Source organism: Diabrotica virgifera, chromosome 4 (genome assembly GCF_917563875.1).
Source record: "Diabrotica virgifera virgifera chromosome 4, PGI_DIABVI_V3a".
Taxonomy (NCBI): Eukaryota; Metazoa; Arthropoda; class Insecta; order Coleoptera; family Chrysomelidae; genus Diabrotica; species Diabrotica virgifera.
This window is the reverse complement of record NC_065446.1, coordinates 212,107,239-212,122,269: the sequence shown is the minus strand read 5'-3', so window position 1 is coordinate 212,122,269 and position 15,031 is coordinate 212,107,239. Positions and strand designations below refer to the sequence as shown.

The 15,031-nt window shown below is 35.4% G+C and overlaps 1 protein-coding gene across 2 annotated transcripts in view; it reads left to right on the top strand.

Moving 5' to 3' along the window:
* The window catches only part of LOC114346803 (uncharacterized), a 138,388-nt gene that overhangs the window by 115,346 nt on the left and 8,011 nt on the right, over positions 1 to 15,031 (top strand). For both annotated transcript variants that reach the window (XM_050649867.1, XM_028297542.2), the window contains exon 4: positions 1,074 to 1,345. In XM_050649867.1, coding sequence (XP_050505824.1) covers positions 1,074 to 1,345 — 272 coding nt within the window. The remainder of the gene's footprint in view (positions 1 to 1,073; positions 1,346 to 15,031) is intronic.

Sequence of the window (15,031 nt, the reverse complement as noted above, 5' to 3'; positions counted from 1 at the left end):
TCAGGTCGATTTTTATTTTTAAATTATAATTTTTTGGCATATATATCATACTATGAGGTGATGAGGCAATGGAAGATTTTGTTAAATAAGAATAAGGGTCGTGTGATAGCTCATTTGAAAAGTTATTGAATTCTCCATTCATTAGTATAAACATTAACATAACTATTGTTTTCAATTAAATTAATTGGGACAAAAAGAAGAATGTATATAATTTATTTAATTCAAAATACATCTTACTGCTATCAGAAAACAGAAAAAGGGTTAATTTGAAAAATAAACATTGCTTTTCGCTTAAATTAAATATTCAAACTGCTAAGAGGCAGGTGGGTGGCAGCTTTAATATTGAGTTTAAGCGAAAAACAATATTTATTTATCAAATAAACATTTTTTCCTGCTTTCGGACAACAGTAAAATGTATTTTAAATTAAATAAATTATATACATTCTTCTTTTTGTCTCAATTAATTTAATTAAAAAAAAATTTGGGCACCCTCTATAAATAAGTATGTTAATGTTTATATTACTGAATAGATAATTGAATAACCTTTCAAAGGAGCTATCACACGAGCCCAATTCTTATTTAAAAAATCATCGATTGCGTCATCACGCCCAGATGGATGACGTCACTAGTATGATATATATGCCAAAAAATTATAATTTAATAGTAAATATCGTCCTGATTCGTAATTTATCTCCAGAGTCGCCCATTCTCGAAAAAATGAATTTATTCCAACTCAGACGTCCTCACTGTACCTATAATTTCAGAGGCTTATATCTTAACACCATGATTTTTTGGAGCTACGCGCCGATTGAGTCTTTTGTTCTACACATCAAGGACTACCAGAACCCAAAAGTTTCAGATCATTTGACAGAGAGCCATTTCCCATAAGGTTTCTGTGGGGTCCTTCTAAGCGATTTTCAGAATGGGTCACCGGCGACTCCACATTGTGGTTGGTGTTTAAGTTACCCCACGTTTAAGTTCTAGGGTTGGAAATAGTTTACTTACAAGAAATAAATCAAACCAAGTGCGTTTTTATTTCAGAATTACCGATAACTTTAGTTTATTTATTACAGGTTAATTGAACTCTCTAGGATGAGTTTAAAGCGATATTCTAAACTATATGAGCAAGCAAAACTAAAACCACACGAACCGAGGCAGAAAGCAGAATGGCAAGCAAAATCCCTTCCTAGAATGGGATTCTTAGAAAAGGAGAAGGAAGAAAGCAAAATTCAAAAAGCAATGGACTTAGTCAAAGAAAAACAAAAAGAATTACTTACCAAATTCAAAGAACGAAATTCAAAATTACTGAGTCGTAACCACTTAGATAATCAAGGAGAGCAGAAAGGTGAGAACTTATTGTAATTTTTGTTTTAGTATTTTCCATATTCCATGATCTATATTACAGGCTACACAACTAAAACATATTACGTCCTATTTTCCAGCCGCGTCGATCTGTCCAATCTCCTGGTCGTAGGTCTCTCTCAGATATTGCTTTCTGGATTCCACTTATCCAGGTAGTTTTCGGTCTGCCCCTTTTCCTTCTTTCCGGTGGTTGCCATAGATCAGTCTAGTTAGACTCAAAAATAGGAGTGAGATTACAATAATTACTATCAAGCTGAAAATTGACAGGGTTGTTGAAAATACCATCATAAATAAAATCTAAATAGTCCTCATGAATCCGACCCGAGCTTAAAAATTTACGCGGGATTAAAGGTCACCAAATATGGTTTTTAGCGATTGTCAGCGAAACGGTAAGTTCTATCATAAAATTAGTTCTAACAAAAAATGTAGATTAGATTATTATCCACAAAAAATATGTTAATACTTTTTTTCGTAAGAGCCACCGTTTTTGAGATACAACGATTCAAAGAGTTGAAAGAGTTCTAATCGTCATAACTTGTATTAGTAGTACACCAGGTTATACATCACTGAAGCTGTAATATTCATATTGTACAAGAATTCATCTGTACTCAGTAGATATATCTTAAAAACACCCTGTAATTATCTACGATAATTACTTTCAGTTATTTATGTCATCATAACAATATTACAACCTTCATTCGATTATATAAATATTGTTATCCTAGATCACGATTCACTAATAATTGCAGAGTCAGTTATAAACACTTTTCATGGTCGATGCTGAATAGGCATTTCTAAATATATAAACAGCAAAACTATAACAAGGGAATTCTTATTATTATATGAGACATTCGTCATTCTATTTTGGTGATCAGACGTAATATTTCCACATTAAAGATAGTGTCCCTTTCTACACGAGACGTTCTTTGGGTGCGGTGCTACCAGCTTATGCTCATGCGAGTGTAAATAAAACAACTCAACAAGTAAAAGCGTATCAATTATTCCACCCCTCGGATAAGGGATAACCACCCTCACCGGGAGAAGATAGCCTTAATGCCAGGGCTGTCATATGGCGATCCAAGATCAGGCGAGAACTCAGAACTAGCAGTCTAGAACGAGAAATGAGAAAACACGTCAATGTTCAGGCACCTAGACCACCTTAGACAACAGTGTGGTATGTAAAATGGATGGAGACATCAGGCCGACGCGGAGCTGAAAAGGGAATAGTATGGAGGTGGAACATCGTGGGACAATAGAAAATGGACAATGCTATGGAACGTGCAGCGAGGACTTGTGATACGAACAAAGACGTGTAAAAGTGGTAAGTCCATATTAGCTATTTTTATGGTATTTCCTGATTAATATAAAGTATAAAGTATAAACATTATGTGCTACCTTAATTACATTAATATATGTTTCAAGTTTACCTATTTTTACTTAATTATTCTATTCTATTACCAATATTTATCAATATACAAAGATTTTTTTACCCTCATATTAAGTTATTATAGGACGCAATGATACAATTTTATATGATTTTTTACATATTTATCAACGTATACTTTATCCTTGCTGACTTTTATTCATTTATTATTTGACTACTGATTTTTAGTACATTTTTGCAATTTTTTATGATTTTAATATTTGCTATCGTAAATATACCTATCAAAATAAATATACGATATAACAAATATACGCTATATGCATAATACATTTAAATTATTATTCTAACTACTTATTTACAAGGGTTAATATAACGTTATTTATTTTTGAATTTTTTTATTACCACTGCAATTTTTACATATTTTTACCATATATTGACGTATTATTTTATCTCCATATTTTTTTTATATCTCCATATACACCGTAAGACTATCGAATTTATATTTTCGCTAAGAAGTGCAGGAGCTGAAAAAAAAATTATGTATAAATGAGTAGCAACAAAGTTACTTGGGAAGATTTTGTCAAAATAGTTGAGGAAATTGCACAAGAAATAGACAGGCAAAGCAGAAGAGTCTTAAAGAAAAAAGTTCCGAAATCTAAGGACATAAAGGAAGAAGTGACGACACAGCTAATTAAAGCTTATAACAAGTTCACGCAATTGACTAGGAAAAACTGGGAAGCACTTTCGGACAAACAAAGGGAATCGTGCAACAAATATTTTGGAAAAATCAGAGACAAAGTTATACGATCATTTCAAGCAGTAAATGTGAGAACAGTGGTTCCAAGTTCAATACATCAACCAATCGACAAGGAAGTTGAAGAGGAACAAAGCGATGAGGAAATAGAAGAAGGAAAAAGCGACGAGGAAGGAGAAGAAGAAATAATTAACGACGGAATAAAAGAGGAAAAAGGTGACATAAAACAAGATATAACAATGTTAAACATGGCTTTGACAATCAATGAATTTTTGAATATCGCAAGCAAAATATTGCCCAACGAGTTCGATGGAAGCGCAGGGAAATTACAACCATTTTTAGACGCATTAGAACTACTTGCAAAATTGGCAGAAGGTCATGAAGACACAGCTGTAACGCTAATAAAAACGCGACTCACCAATAAGGCTAGGAACCTAATAACCACAGAAGATACGATTCCACGAATAGCTGAAGCACTAAAGAAAGAATTAAAAGGTGATAATCCGAAGAATTTAATAGCCAAATTAGCCAAAAAAGGCAAGGGCATAGAGATGCAGCAGTGTACGCATCTGAAGTGGAAGAGTTAGCAGAACAATTAAAAGTAGCATACATAGCGGAAGGAATGCCACTTGACTTAGCAAAGAAATATACGACGGAAGCAGTAGTAACAACAATGAAACGAAACGCTAATGCAGAGAAAGCTAAGCTAATACTGGAAGCAGGTAACTTTACATCACCGCAGGAAGTAGTATCTAAATTTTTGTCGATCGATACGACTGAAGAAAATGCACAAGGAAGAGTCTTAAATTATAGGACAAACTACGAGAATAGGAGAGGACAGCAGCAATACAGAAGAGGATACCATAACAAATATGACAGAGGAAGAAGAAATAACTTCGGACAACGGAACGAAGGAGAAGCAACGGACAATCAACGAAATTATTCGAACAGAGGATACAGACAATTTAACAATCAAACATACAGAGGAAACCAGAGAGGCGGACGTAACAGGAACGTAAGGTTACTAGAAATAGAGGACAGTCAAGAAGAGCAAGAAAACCAGCAGTTGGGGTTTTGAATGAACAAGAAGTTGGAAGCACACAGGCAGAAATAAAATATAACATTTACAACTTCGACCTAAACCTAACGAACTTTGTACGAATGAAAACAGGAATTCTTGAAAACACAAGCACTTTTATCATAGACACAGGAGCTGACATTTCAATACTAAAATGTTCACAAGATTTTATGAAGGAACAGGTGAAACAAGATTCGAAAAGAATGTGCCTTACAGAGTAGACGTGGTTTTGCGGTGCTGCGATTAAGTATTGGAATATGTGGTAAACGTGCACGTATAATTTTGAAAATTTGTCTGTAAGTGGAAGTTATGACCACGGACGTAAATACATAGATACATAGAAATATTTTTAGCTGATTTTTAGCTGATTTGCAGTAAGTTTTATAAAGTTTGTTTTGTTAAAATGGGTAGAGATGGTAATAGAAGTCAAAGTGGTAAGGGAGAGGATGAATTGCACTCAGTAGTTAAAGACCTTGTTGTTAAATTGTGCACAGCAGATGAGTTTATCCTCAAGCTTACCGAAACTATAACTGGGATTATCGAAGAGAAATATAACGAAAAAATTGCCAAACTCGAAGAAGAAAATCAAAGTATTGTTAGAAAACTTCAGCAGCAGGAAGAGACAATCAAATCTCTTGTTAATCACCAAAAGAAACAGGAACAAATGGGGAGAAGCACCAACCTTAGAATTTATGGAGTTCCTGAACCATCGGGTCCTGAAAATTTGTCTAAAACTATGCTTGCTATATTTACAACTACAATGCATCTGGAATTAGATGAAAGAAGTATAGAGTTCTGCTATCGACTGAACAAGAAAGAAACCCACAAAAGTAGACCAGTTTTGGTGAAATTTTCCTCAAATTATTATAAAAATGTTGTTTACAAAAATAAAAGGTCACTGAAGTCTACAAATATAATAATTCGAGAGGATTTAACGAGAGAGCAGCTAAATATTGTAACGGAGGCAGTGAAAAAAATTAATGGTTCAGGTGTGGTTTGGACAAATTATGGTCAAGTTTACGTCAAACTGAATGGTCAACAAAATGGTAGAAGAATCAGCTCACTGGAGGATGTCGCTAAACTACTTACTTAGTATATAATGTATTATTATTATTCTCTATTTAATGGCTTTTGAAATTAACAGATAGAATCATGATGTTTGTTATTTTTATCTTTTACGAGCATAACAATGTTAAGGATTATATTTGCAGCATTTGACCAATTGAGTTGTTCCCGTTACTAGATTTTTATCTAGGTGGAACAAAAACTACAAGAACTACAATTTTTTGTTTAAGTTAGATATCGTTTGTTTTGGTATTGTTTTAATTTCGAACTCGAGCATTCAAATTGTTTAAAATAAAACAAAATGTTTAAAGTAGGTTGCTGTAATGCAAGATCATTAGTACCTTCATTGCAAAATATTAAACAAATAGTTTCGGATAATTCTTTAGATATTCTTTTAATATGTGAAACATGGTTGAAATATAGTATTGTTGATGACCAATTAAATTTTAATAATTATAAATTATACCGGGCGGATAGAAATTGCAGAGGTAAAGGAATATGTATATATGTTGGAGATGGATTGCGTTGTGAACCACTTATAAGTAGGCAGGATTATATCTGGGAACAGTTATGGATTAAAATTACGGTTCATAAAAAAACATTTGGAATAGGTGTAATATATAGACCTCATGAAAAAAATTTAAATTCTTTTCTGGATGAGTTTGAAAATAGTCTAATTGATATTGGACCAACTGTAGATGAAATAATTTGTATGGGTGATTTTAATTTAGACTTGTTTGACTATGACAATAGTAGTGTTAAGAATTTTTATTCAATTTTAGAATCACTGAATTATTGTCAATTGATAGACTTTCCTACTAGAGTCACTGCTACATCTGCAACACTTCTAGATTATGTAATAGTACAAAAAGGAGCTGCAGTGGAGGGGGGTGTCATACATCATAACATCTCAGATCACTCTATTGTTTATTGTAAGGTAAATGTAGGTGGTACATCGCAACAATCTAAAATGTGTACATATAGAAGCTTTAAAAATTTTAATCAAGAATCCTTTCAGGCTGATTTGTTTAATACTTCATTTTTCAGAATATATGACCAGGAAAATATTGATGCAAAAATATCGTACTTAGTTAATTGCTTAAATAATTTATTTGATAGACATATTCCCATAGTTACCTCTAGAGTCACTAAAGCCAGAGCACCATGGATGACATATGTCATCAAAATTATGATGAACGAGAGGGACAAAGTTTTAAGCAAATTTAAAAGGACTAGATTACAGAGACATTTAGATTTTTATAGACAAATGCGTAACTTTACTAATCGGGCTATTGAGAGAGAAAAAAAGGCATACTTTATACATCAATTCAATAATAATTCATCAAAAGAAATGTGGAAGACACTAAAGTTGAATAAATTTCTTCCCGATAAAAATAAAAATATTCCAGAGGATTTAAAAAAGCCTAACGATCTAAATAATTTTTTTATAAAATCTGTTCCTAATAAAAAACCACCCCAACATCTTTTAAATTTTTATAATAATAATAGATTACTCAATGAAAACTTTAAATTTAAGGAAATTAATGACTTGTTTGTTTTTAAGACCATATCAGATATAAAAACGAATGCGAGAGGGTGTGATGGTATAAATATTAAATTAATTAAACTTTGTTGTCCTCATATCGTACCTTACATTACACATATTATAAATTATTGTTTAACAGAGAATGTCTGTCCGGCGATGTGGAAGAGGGCAGTTGTGAGGGTATTGCCGAAGAAACAAAATCCAAAAGAAATGAAAGACTTGCGAGGTATCAGTATTTTACCTACTTTATCCAAAGTATTGGAAAGAGCTATGGAAATTCAAATAAAGGAATATATACAAAAATTTTCTCTTTTACCTGATGTTCAATCTGGATTTCGCAATGGCTTTAGTTGCACAACTGCACTTTTGCATATTGTCGATGACATACTTACGGCTATAGATGACAGAAAATGTACTATATTGATTTTATTAGATTTTAGCAGAGCTTTTGACACTATTAACCATGAATTAATGATAAGCATTTTAAAGTATTTAGGATTTAGCATTTTATAATAAGCTATTTGGAAGGGCGACAACAGCATGTTAATATAGAAGGTCAAAATTCAAACTCTTTGAATATTAATTCAGGAGTTCCACAAGGCTCAATATTGGGTCCTTTATTATTTTCTCTATATACTTCTAATCTTCTCTCTAAGCTTCAGTCATGCCAAGCTCATTTATATGCTGATGACACTCAACTCTACTACAGTTTCCCAATCGAAAATTTAAAAAACGCTAATGATCTGATTAATGCCGATTTAAAAAGATTTGTAGAAGCTGCTTTTAACAATTGCCTATGCATCAATTCCAGTAAATCAAACATATTAATATTTGGGCCAAAAAATCAAAGGGAATTAGTTTTACCATCAATCCAAATCCAAATTCAGGATTCAATTCTTGATGTTGTTGATGTGGCAAAGAATTTGGGTGTATTAATGGATTCAGAGTTAAGATTCGAAAAACATATAAATAAATTGATACAGCGTGCCTACGCTTCAATTAAGATTATATACGGTAATCGACATTTTCTACCATTTAATGTTAAGAAAATTTTGTGTGAATCTCTTGTACTTTCAAATTTTAATTATGCTGACGCTCTTTACGGTCCTAATTTAGCCACTCACTACAAGAATAAAATTCAAAAAGTTCAAAATTCTTGTCTAAGACTCATATTTGGCATTCGCAGAAGACAAAGAGTTTCACATAAAATTAAGGAAATTGAGTGGCTGAATATGGAAAATAGACGGGTACATCATACAGTCTGTCTTTATCATAAAATAATTCTAACAAAAAAACCGTCTTATCTTCATCGTAAAATCACGTATCGAACGGACATACACAACTTAAATATTAGATATAAAGGTTTGCTGGCAATACCGAAATTTAAAACAGAGATATTTAGAAGGTCTTTTAGGTATCAGGTATGTCATTTGTATAATTCATTACCATCAACAATAAAAGTATTAAACATTGGGCAGTTTAAATCCAAATCTAGAGACTATTTGTTTACTTCTCAATCATAATTTTGGTTCTGGACGAACATAATGCTCGAGCTCGAATAAATTGGTAAATGAAACGAAATTATTGTTGTTTTTATAATGGCACTATATAGATAAGTTTTTTTTTTTTTTTTTCGGGTTAAGTGGAAGAACATTTTCTGTAAATGGCGACATTTCAGAAAATGAACTTCTCCCTTTATTTCTGAAAATAATATATTATGTTTTATATAAAAATGTACATTTCTATATTGAAGAAATAATAAAGACGATATTATTATTATCCAGATTTAGCCATACGGCTCACACTCCCTCTAAGGGGAAAATTGACTCATCCCAGATACCTACGGTATCAAAAGGATTGAGCTCTGGTGGGACTCTTTCCGTGTTATCGAGCCCTAGGTGACTTGGTATGCAGGTGTATCTCCCAAAAATTTTCGTACACATCTGGCTGTTGCGAGTAGTACAGCTTTCTGCATGGTCTTGTAAAGATGTTCATTTAGACCCAGCCTTTTTATGCTTTCGAGGAGGTTCTTCGGAATGACTCCAGTAGTAGATATAACAATAGGTATCGTCTGGGTACTTTGCATTCTCCATTGCCTTCGTATTTGAATTTCTAGATCTCTGTACTTGGCGATCTTTTCAGTGAATTTACTACGTAGATTATTGTTGTTAGGTATCGCCACATCAATTAGTGTTGTTTGTCTTGTTAATTTATTAACTAGTACGAGATCTGGTCTATTATGTGCCACTGTTTGATCTGTGAGCACAGTGCGGTCCCAGTATAGCTTGTAGTTGCCATCCTCAAGCATACTCTCAGGGACGTATTGATAATACGGAATATGGTCCGTTTGGAGAAGTCCCAGCTTGATAGCTATCTCTTGATGAAGGATTTTTCCCACTGCGTCATGCCGTTCCTTGTATTCAGTTGCAGCAAATGCCTGGCAGCCCCCTGTAAGATGTTGGATGGTTTCTTGGGCTTGACATCCATATCGGCATCTGTCGTTTTGAACCTGAGGGTCTTTGATGATATATTTCAGGTAGTTTCTGGTTGGTATAACCTGATCCTGAATGGCCAGTAATGAACCCTCCGTTTCAGGGAACATCTTTCCTGATGTCAACCAGTAGTTCGACGCTATATTGTCGACATAATCTTGGCTGACCTCATTGGGATGTCGCCCGTGCAAAGGTTTACCCATCCAGGCGCGCACTTTTTCGTCCTTAGTAAGGTGGTTTATGCGCAGTTCTGCTTCCCTCAGTTTGATCGGTGTTGTGTCATCTACTGCACAGATAGCGCGATGTAGAGTAGATGTCTCAGCCTGCATCTGAAAATAAGTTCTTAAATTAGCAATTTGTTTATCTAATTGCTCACCTGTATCCATAAGTCCTCTTCCTCCTAAATACCGGGGTAATGTCGTTCGTTCTACTGCACTTTTAGGGTGGTGTTTTTGTGCCTTTGTGAGGTGTGTTCGTACTTTTCGCTGAAGATTTTCTATATCCGTTTTTGTCCACTTAACAATACCAAATGAATAGCTAAGCGCGGAACAAGCGTAGGTGTTTAGTGCCTTAAACAAATTTTTACTGTTAAGCTGTGAACGAAGCAGCTGTTTTACCCTTCTTATAAACTCAGTAGTTATCTCAGTTTTCATTTGCTTATGGTCAATTTTCCGCGCCTGCTTTACTCCAAGATATTTGTACATATCGTTGTCGCCCATGGCCTCGATGTTCTGGCCATTTTGCATATCGAATCCACCGGGCTGTACCTTTCCTCTGACTATATTCAAAACACGGCACTTGTCTAGACCGAACTGCATACTAATATCATTAGAAAATGTTTCTACAGTTTTTAGCATCTCTTCTAGGTGTTCTCGAGTGGAAGCCATTAATTTCAAATCATCCATATACAACAGATGATTGAGCTTCGCTACCACAGTATTATTGCTTTTAATGCTAAAACCTGAGTCAGTGGAGTTTAATAGCTGGGAAAGGGGGTTCAAAGCTAAACAGAACCACAATGGACTCAACGAGTCTCCTTGAAATAGGCCCCGGTTGATTGCGATATTTTCGGTTTCGATATTGTTTTCACCAGGTATTTGGAGGTGAATTTTAGTCTTCCAATCTCTCATTATATGCCTTAAAAAGGTCACTATGTTATCATCTACTTTGTATATTTTCAATATATCTATTAGCCATTCATGCGGTACTGAATCAAAGGCCTTTTTATAGTCAATAAATGCAGTAAAAAGGTTCCTTTTTTTGGTGAATGCCTGGTTAGAAATGACTGAGTCGATGATAAGCTGTTCTTTGCAACCCATGGAACCCTTAGCGCATCCTTTCTGTTGAGGCTCTATGATATTGTTTAGAGCACAGTGTTGGTAGATACGCCGGGTTACACAGGATGTGACCAATTTATACAAAGTTGGAAGACAAGTAATTGGGCGGTACTTGGATGGATCTTGGGTGTTATTTTGATCCTTGGGTATTAAATAAGTAGTTCCCTGAGTTAGAAATGATGGTAATTCCTGCGGATTAGAAATAACATGATTAATTAATGTTGATAAGCACTCATGAATACTCCAAAACTTTTTAAGCCAGAAGTTCTGAACTCCGTCTGGTCCAGGAGATTTCCAGTTATGAAGCTCTTTGATGACATTTGAGACTTCTTCAGTCGTGAATGGTTCGTAGTTAGCAGTGACGTAGTGGTGACAGTTGCGCGTCGTATCTTCTATCCAGCCAGCATTGTTGTTAAAAGCAGCTGGTGTGGAAAGTTGATTTCCCCAAAACTCATGAATTTCTTCTTGGTTTGGGTAAGACTTGTCGACACTTTCTACGGTGGAATTGAGTTTTCGGTAGAACGCCTTCTCAGAGTTCTCAAAAAGTGCATTGTCACATTTTCGGTTGTTACTAACTTTATACCTTCTTAATCGTCCTGAATAGACGGAGAGTTTTTGTTTTAATGTATCCAGACACTGTTGGGCTGTGTTATTTTCTGGATCGTATCTCGAGTGTCTTGCAGTGCTCCGCATTATTTCTTCCGCTCTTTTAATGACTTTTCTACTTGTAACACCTCTTATATATTCTGTGACATGACCAATATCCCTACGCAGTAATTCAATTTTTCCGAGAAGTCTTTTTTCCCAGGGTGCAATTCTGTTACCAGTCCTTCCGTTATTAGTACCCCGTCGTGTTCTGATCTTAACGCCCATTACATTGGCAATTGCTGTAGCTGCACAGTAGATTAGCATATGCAGATATTCCAATGTGTGGGCTTCTACGACATAATTGGGTAGGACTTCAGTATTCACAATTTGTAACAGGGCACCTAGTTTCTTACAAGAGTTTATTCGTGGTAGCGGATCCTAAGTGGATTTGTTCCATTAAACTCTTGTACGGCACGAGCCATTTCGTTCTCTAGACTATCGCGCAACTCGTTGTTTTCCTGCTGTGTATTGTCAGGTTGAGTTTCTGGTATGGGAATCTCAGGAATCTGCTCATCAAGGATTTCATTAGGAACTTGATCTAAAACTAGCTCTTGGTTATTAATCTCCCGTTCGACTTCGCTTTTGATCGTATTGCGTCTAGTCTCTGGGATAAGGTTGTTTCTTACGATTACCCGGTATTGATCTGATACTCTTTGCTCCGATACTTGAATATCTGGGTACTCCCTGCAAAATTCGGCATACAGCTGTTGTCTGTAGCCGATCGTTTCTTGACCGAGGTTTGTCACCTTATAATAGATGCGCAAAATGCTTTCGTTAATGGACACAGTCCATTTCATGCGCTGCCTCGGTCGTCCCGCTTGAGTGAGCGCCGGCTGATGTTCCGGCGCAGCACCTTCAGCGAGTGGAGCTCTTGCTGTTGTTTGGCTCGCTTGTGGTTGTTGTTGGGCTGTAGCTGTTTGTGTGACAGGGGCCCGCCTCCTCAACACCCTGCCACCGACGTCCCGCATGCTGTCACGTCCAGCGTCGGCTCCAGACGTGCCCTGGCGATCCCCAGGCAGCGGCCCTAAACATAAACTATTAGTCTCCATTCTCACGGGTGTGCATTTTATACCTACTGCCAGGTGTCAGTTTTTGTTCCACGGCAAGTATTCCTGCTACTCTCTGGGTATTGGCGCTACGAATACCCAGAAAGCATCCCCCATTCGCAGGGGGCCGCGCCTGATAGAAGAACTGACATAAAACTCCCACAGGGGAGTTATTATTATTATTATTATTATTATTAAACCAAACACAAAGGCGAAAATAAAAGGAGTCACTAAAGGAGAGTTGCAAACAATGGGAGAAGTTGAGACAACACTCGAAGTAAAAGGAACTCGATTCGAACACATCTTTCAATTGGTAGAACCTAACTTTCCAATTCCAACAGACGGAATCATTGGGAGAGACTTTATTTCTAACTTTCAATGTATACTAGATTACGCAAACCTTAAAATGCACATTAAAGAGGACAACGATTGTTACATTAGTACGAAAATTCTGGACAATATAGACAATGACACCATAATAATACCGCCTAGATGTGAAATTTACAGAATCGTAAAAATTTTTCAAACGTTAAAGAAAGACAGGATAGTGGAACAGCAAGAAATACAACCAGGAATATTCATAGCAAGAGCAATTATTTCAAGTAATAATCCATACATCAAAATTTTGAACACAACGTACGAAACAGTAAATGTAGACGCAAGCACAATCAGGACGTTGGATATTAAACTATTCAATATATATAGGCTAGTCAACGACAGCAAGGACAGAAAAAAAGAATTACGAGAATCACTGAAATTAGACATACCAGAATACATACGAGACAACTTAGTATCGTTATGCGAGGAATATTCGGACATATTCGCCCTAAGGCATGATATGTTAACCTGTAACAATTTCTACGAACAAAAACTAAGAGTTAAAGACCAAACTCCGGTACATATAAAGAATTATAGGACACCTCATGCGCAAACAGAGGAATTAAATCGACAAGTACAAAACCTAAGAGACCAAGGAATCATAGAACCATCTACATCCGAGTACAACAGCCCAGTAGTACTGGTACCGAAAAAAGCTATAGATGGAGGAAAAGCATGGAGATTATGCATAGATTTTAGACAACTGAACAAGAAGATAGTTACAGACAAATTTCCATTACCAAGAATAGATTCGACATTAGATCAACTAGGAAGAACAAAATGGTTTTCAGTTATAGACTTAATGTCAGGCTTTCACCAGATACCATTAGAAAAATCATCGAGAAAATACACATCGTTCAGCACAGAAAATGGAGCATTTCAATTTACCAGATTACCTTTTGGATTAAATGTAAGCCCAAATAGCTTTTCAAGAATGATGTCAATAGCATTTTCAGGATTAACACCAGACAAAGCATTTCTTTACATGGACGATATCGTAGTAATTGGAATATCCGAAAAACATCACTTAGACAACCTGAAAAAGACATTCGAGACATGTCGAAAATTCAATTTGAAACTTAACCCAGGAAAATGTCAATTCTTTAGAAGGGAAGTAACATATTTAGGACATGATCTTTCTCAAGAGGGAGTATCACCAGACAAAGCGAAGTATGCAGCAGTTGAACAATATCCGACACCTAAGACAGCGGAAGAAACAAAGAGATTTGTAGCATTTTGCAACTATTACAGACGTTTTATTAAAAATTTTGCGGAAATATGCAGACCACTCAACAAATTATCGAGGAAAGGAGTAGAATTTTCGTGGACCGAGGAGTGTGAAAAAGCATTCAAAAAGCTTAAAGCATCTCTGACGAAACCACCAATTTTAAAATATCCTGATTTCAACAAACAGTTTATCTTAACAACAGACGCATCCAATGAGAGTTGTTCAGCAATCCTAAGTCAAGATTATAACGGAATTGACCTACCTATAGCATATGCATCAAGAAGTTTTAGTAAAGGAGAATGTAATAAACCTATAATCGTTAAGGAATTACTAGCGATTCATTGGGGAATTAATTATTTTAAATGTTATCTATATGGAGCACCAACATTCAAAGTAAAAACAGACCATAAACCTTTGACACACCTATTTGCAATGAAAGAACCAACCTCAAAACTCACGAGGATCAGATTAGACCTAGAAGAATATGACTTCGGAATAGAGTATATAACAGGGAAAAGTAACTACGCAGACAGCCTTTCAAGAATAACATTGCATCAACTAAAAAACCTATACATAGACAACGCCCATATACTAGCTATAACAAGAGCTCAAGCAAAAGAAAAGGAGACAGAAGCAAGACAAACAAAGGCTGAAAGTGAACTCGCACTACAGCCAGAAGCCACCAAACAGACAGTAAGGAAGGTACTAAATAA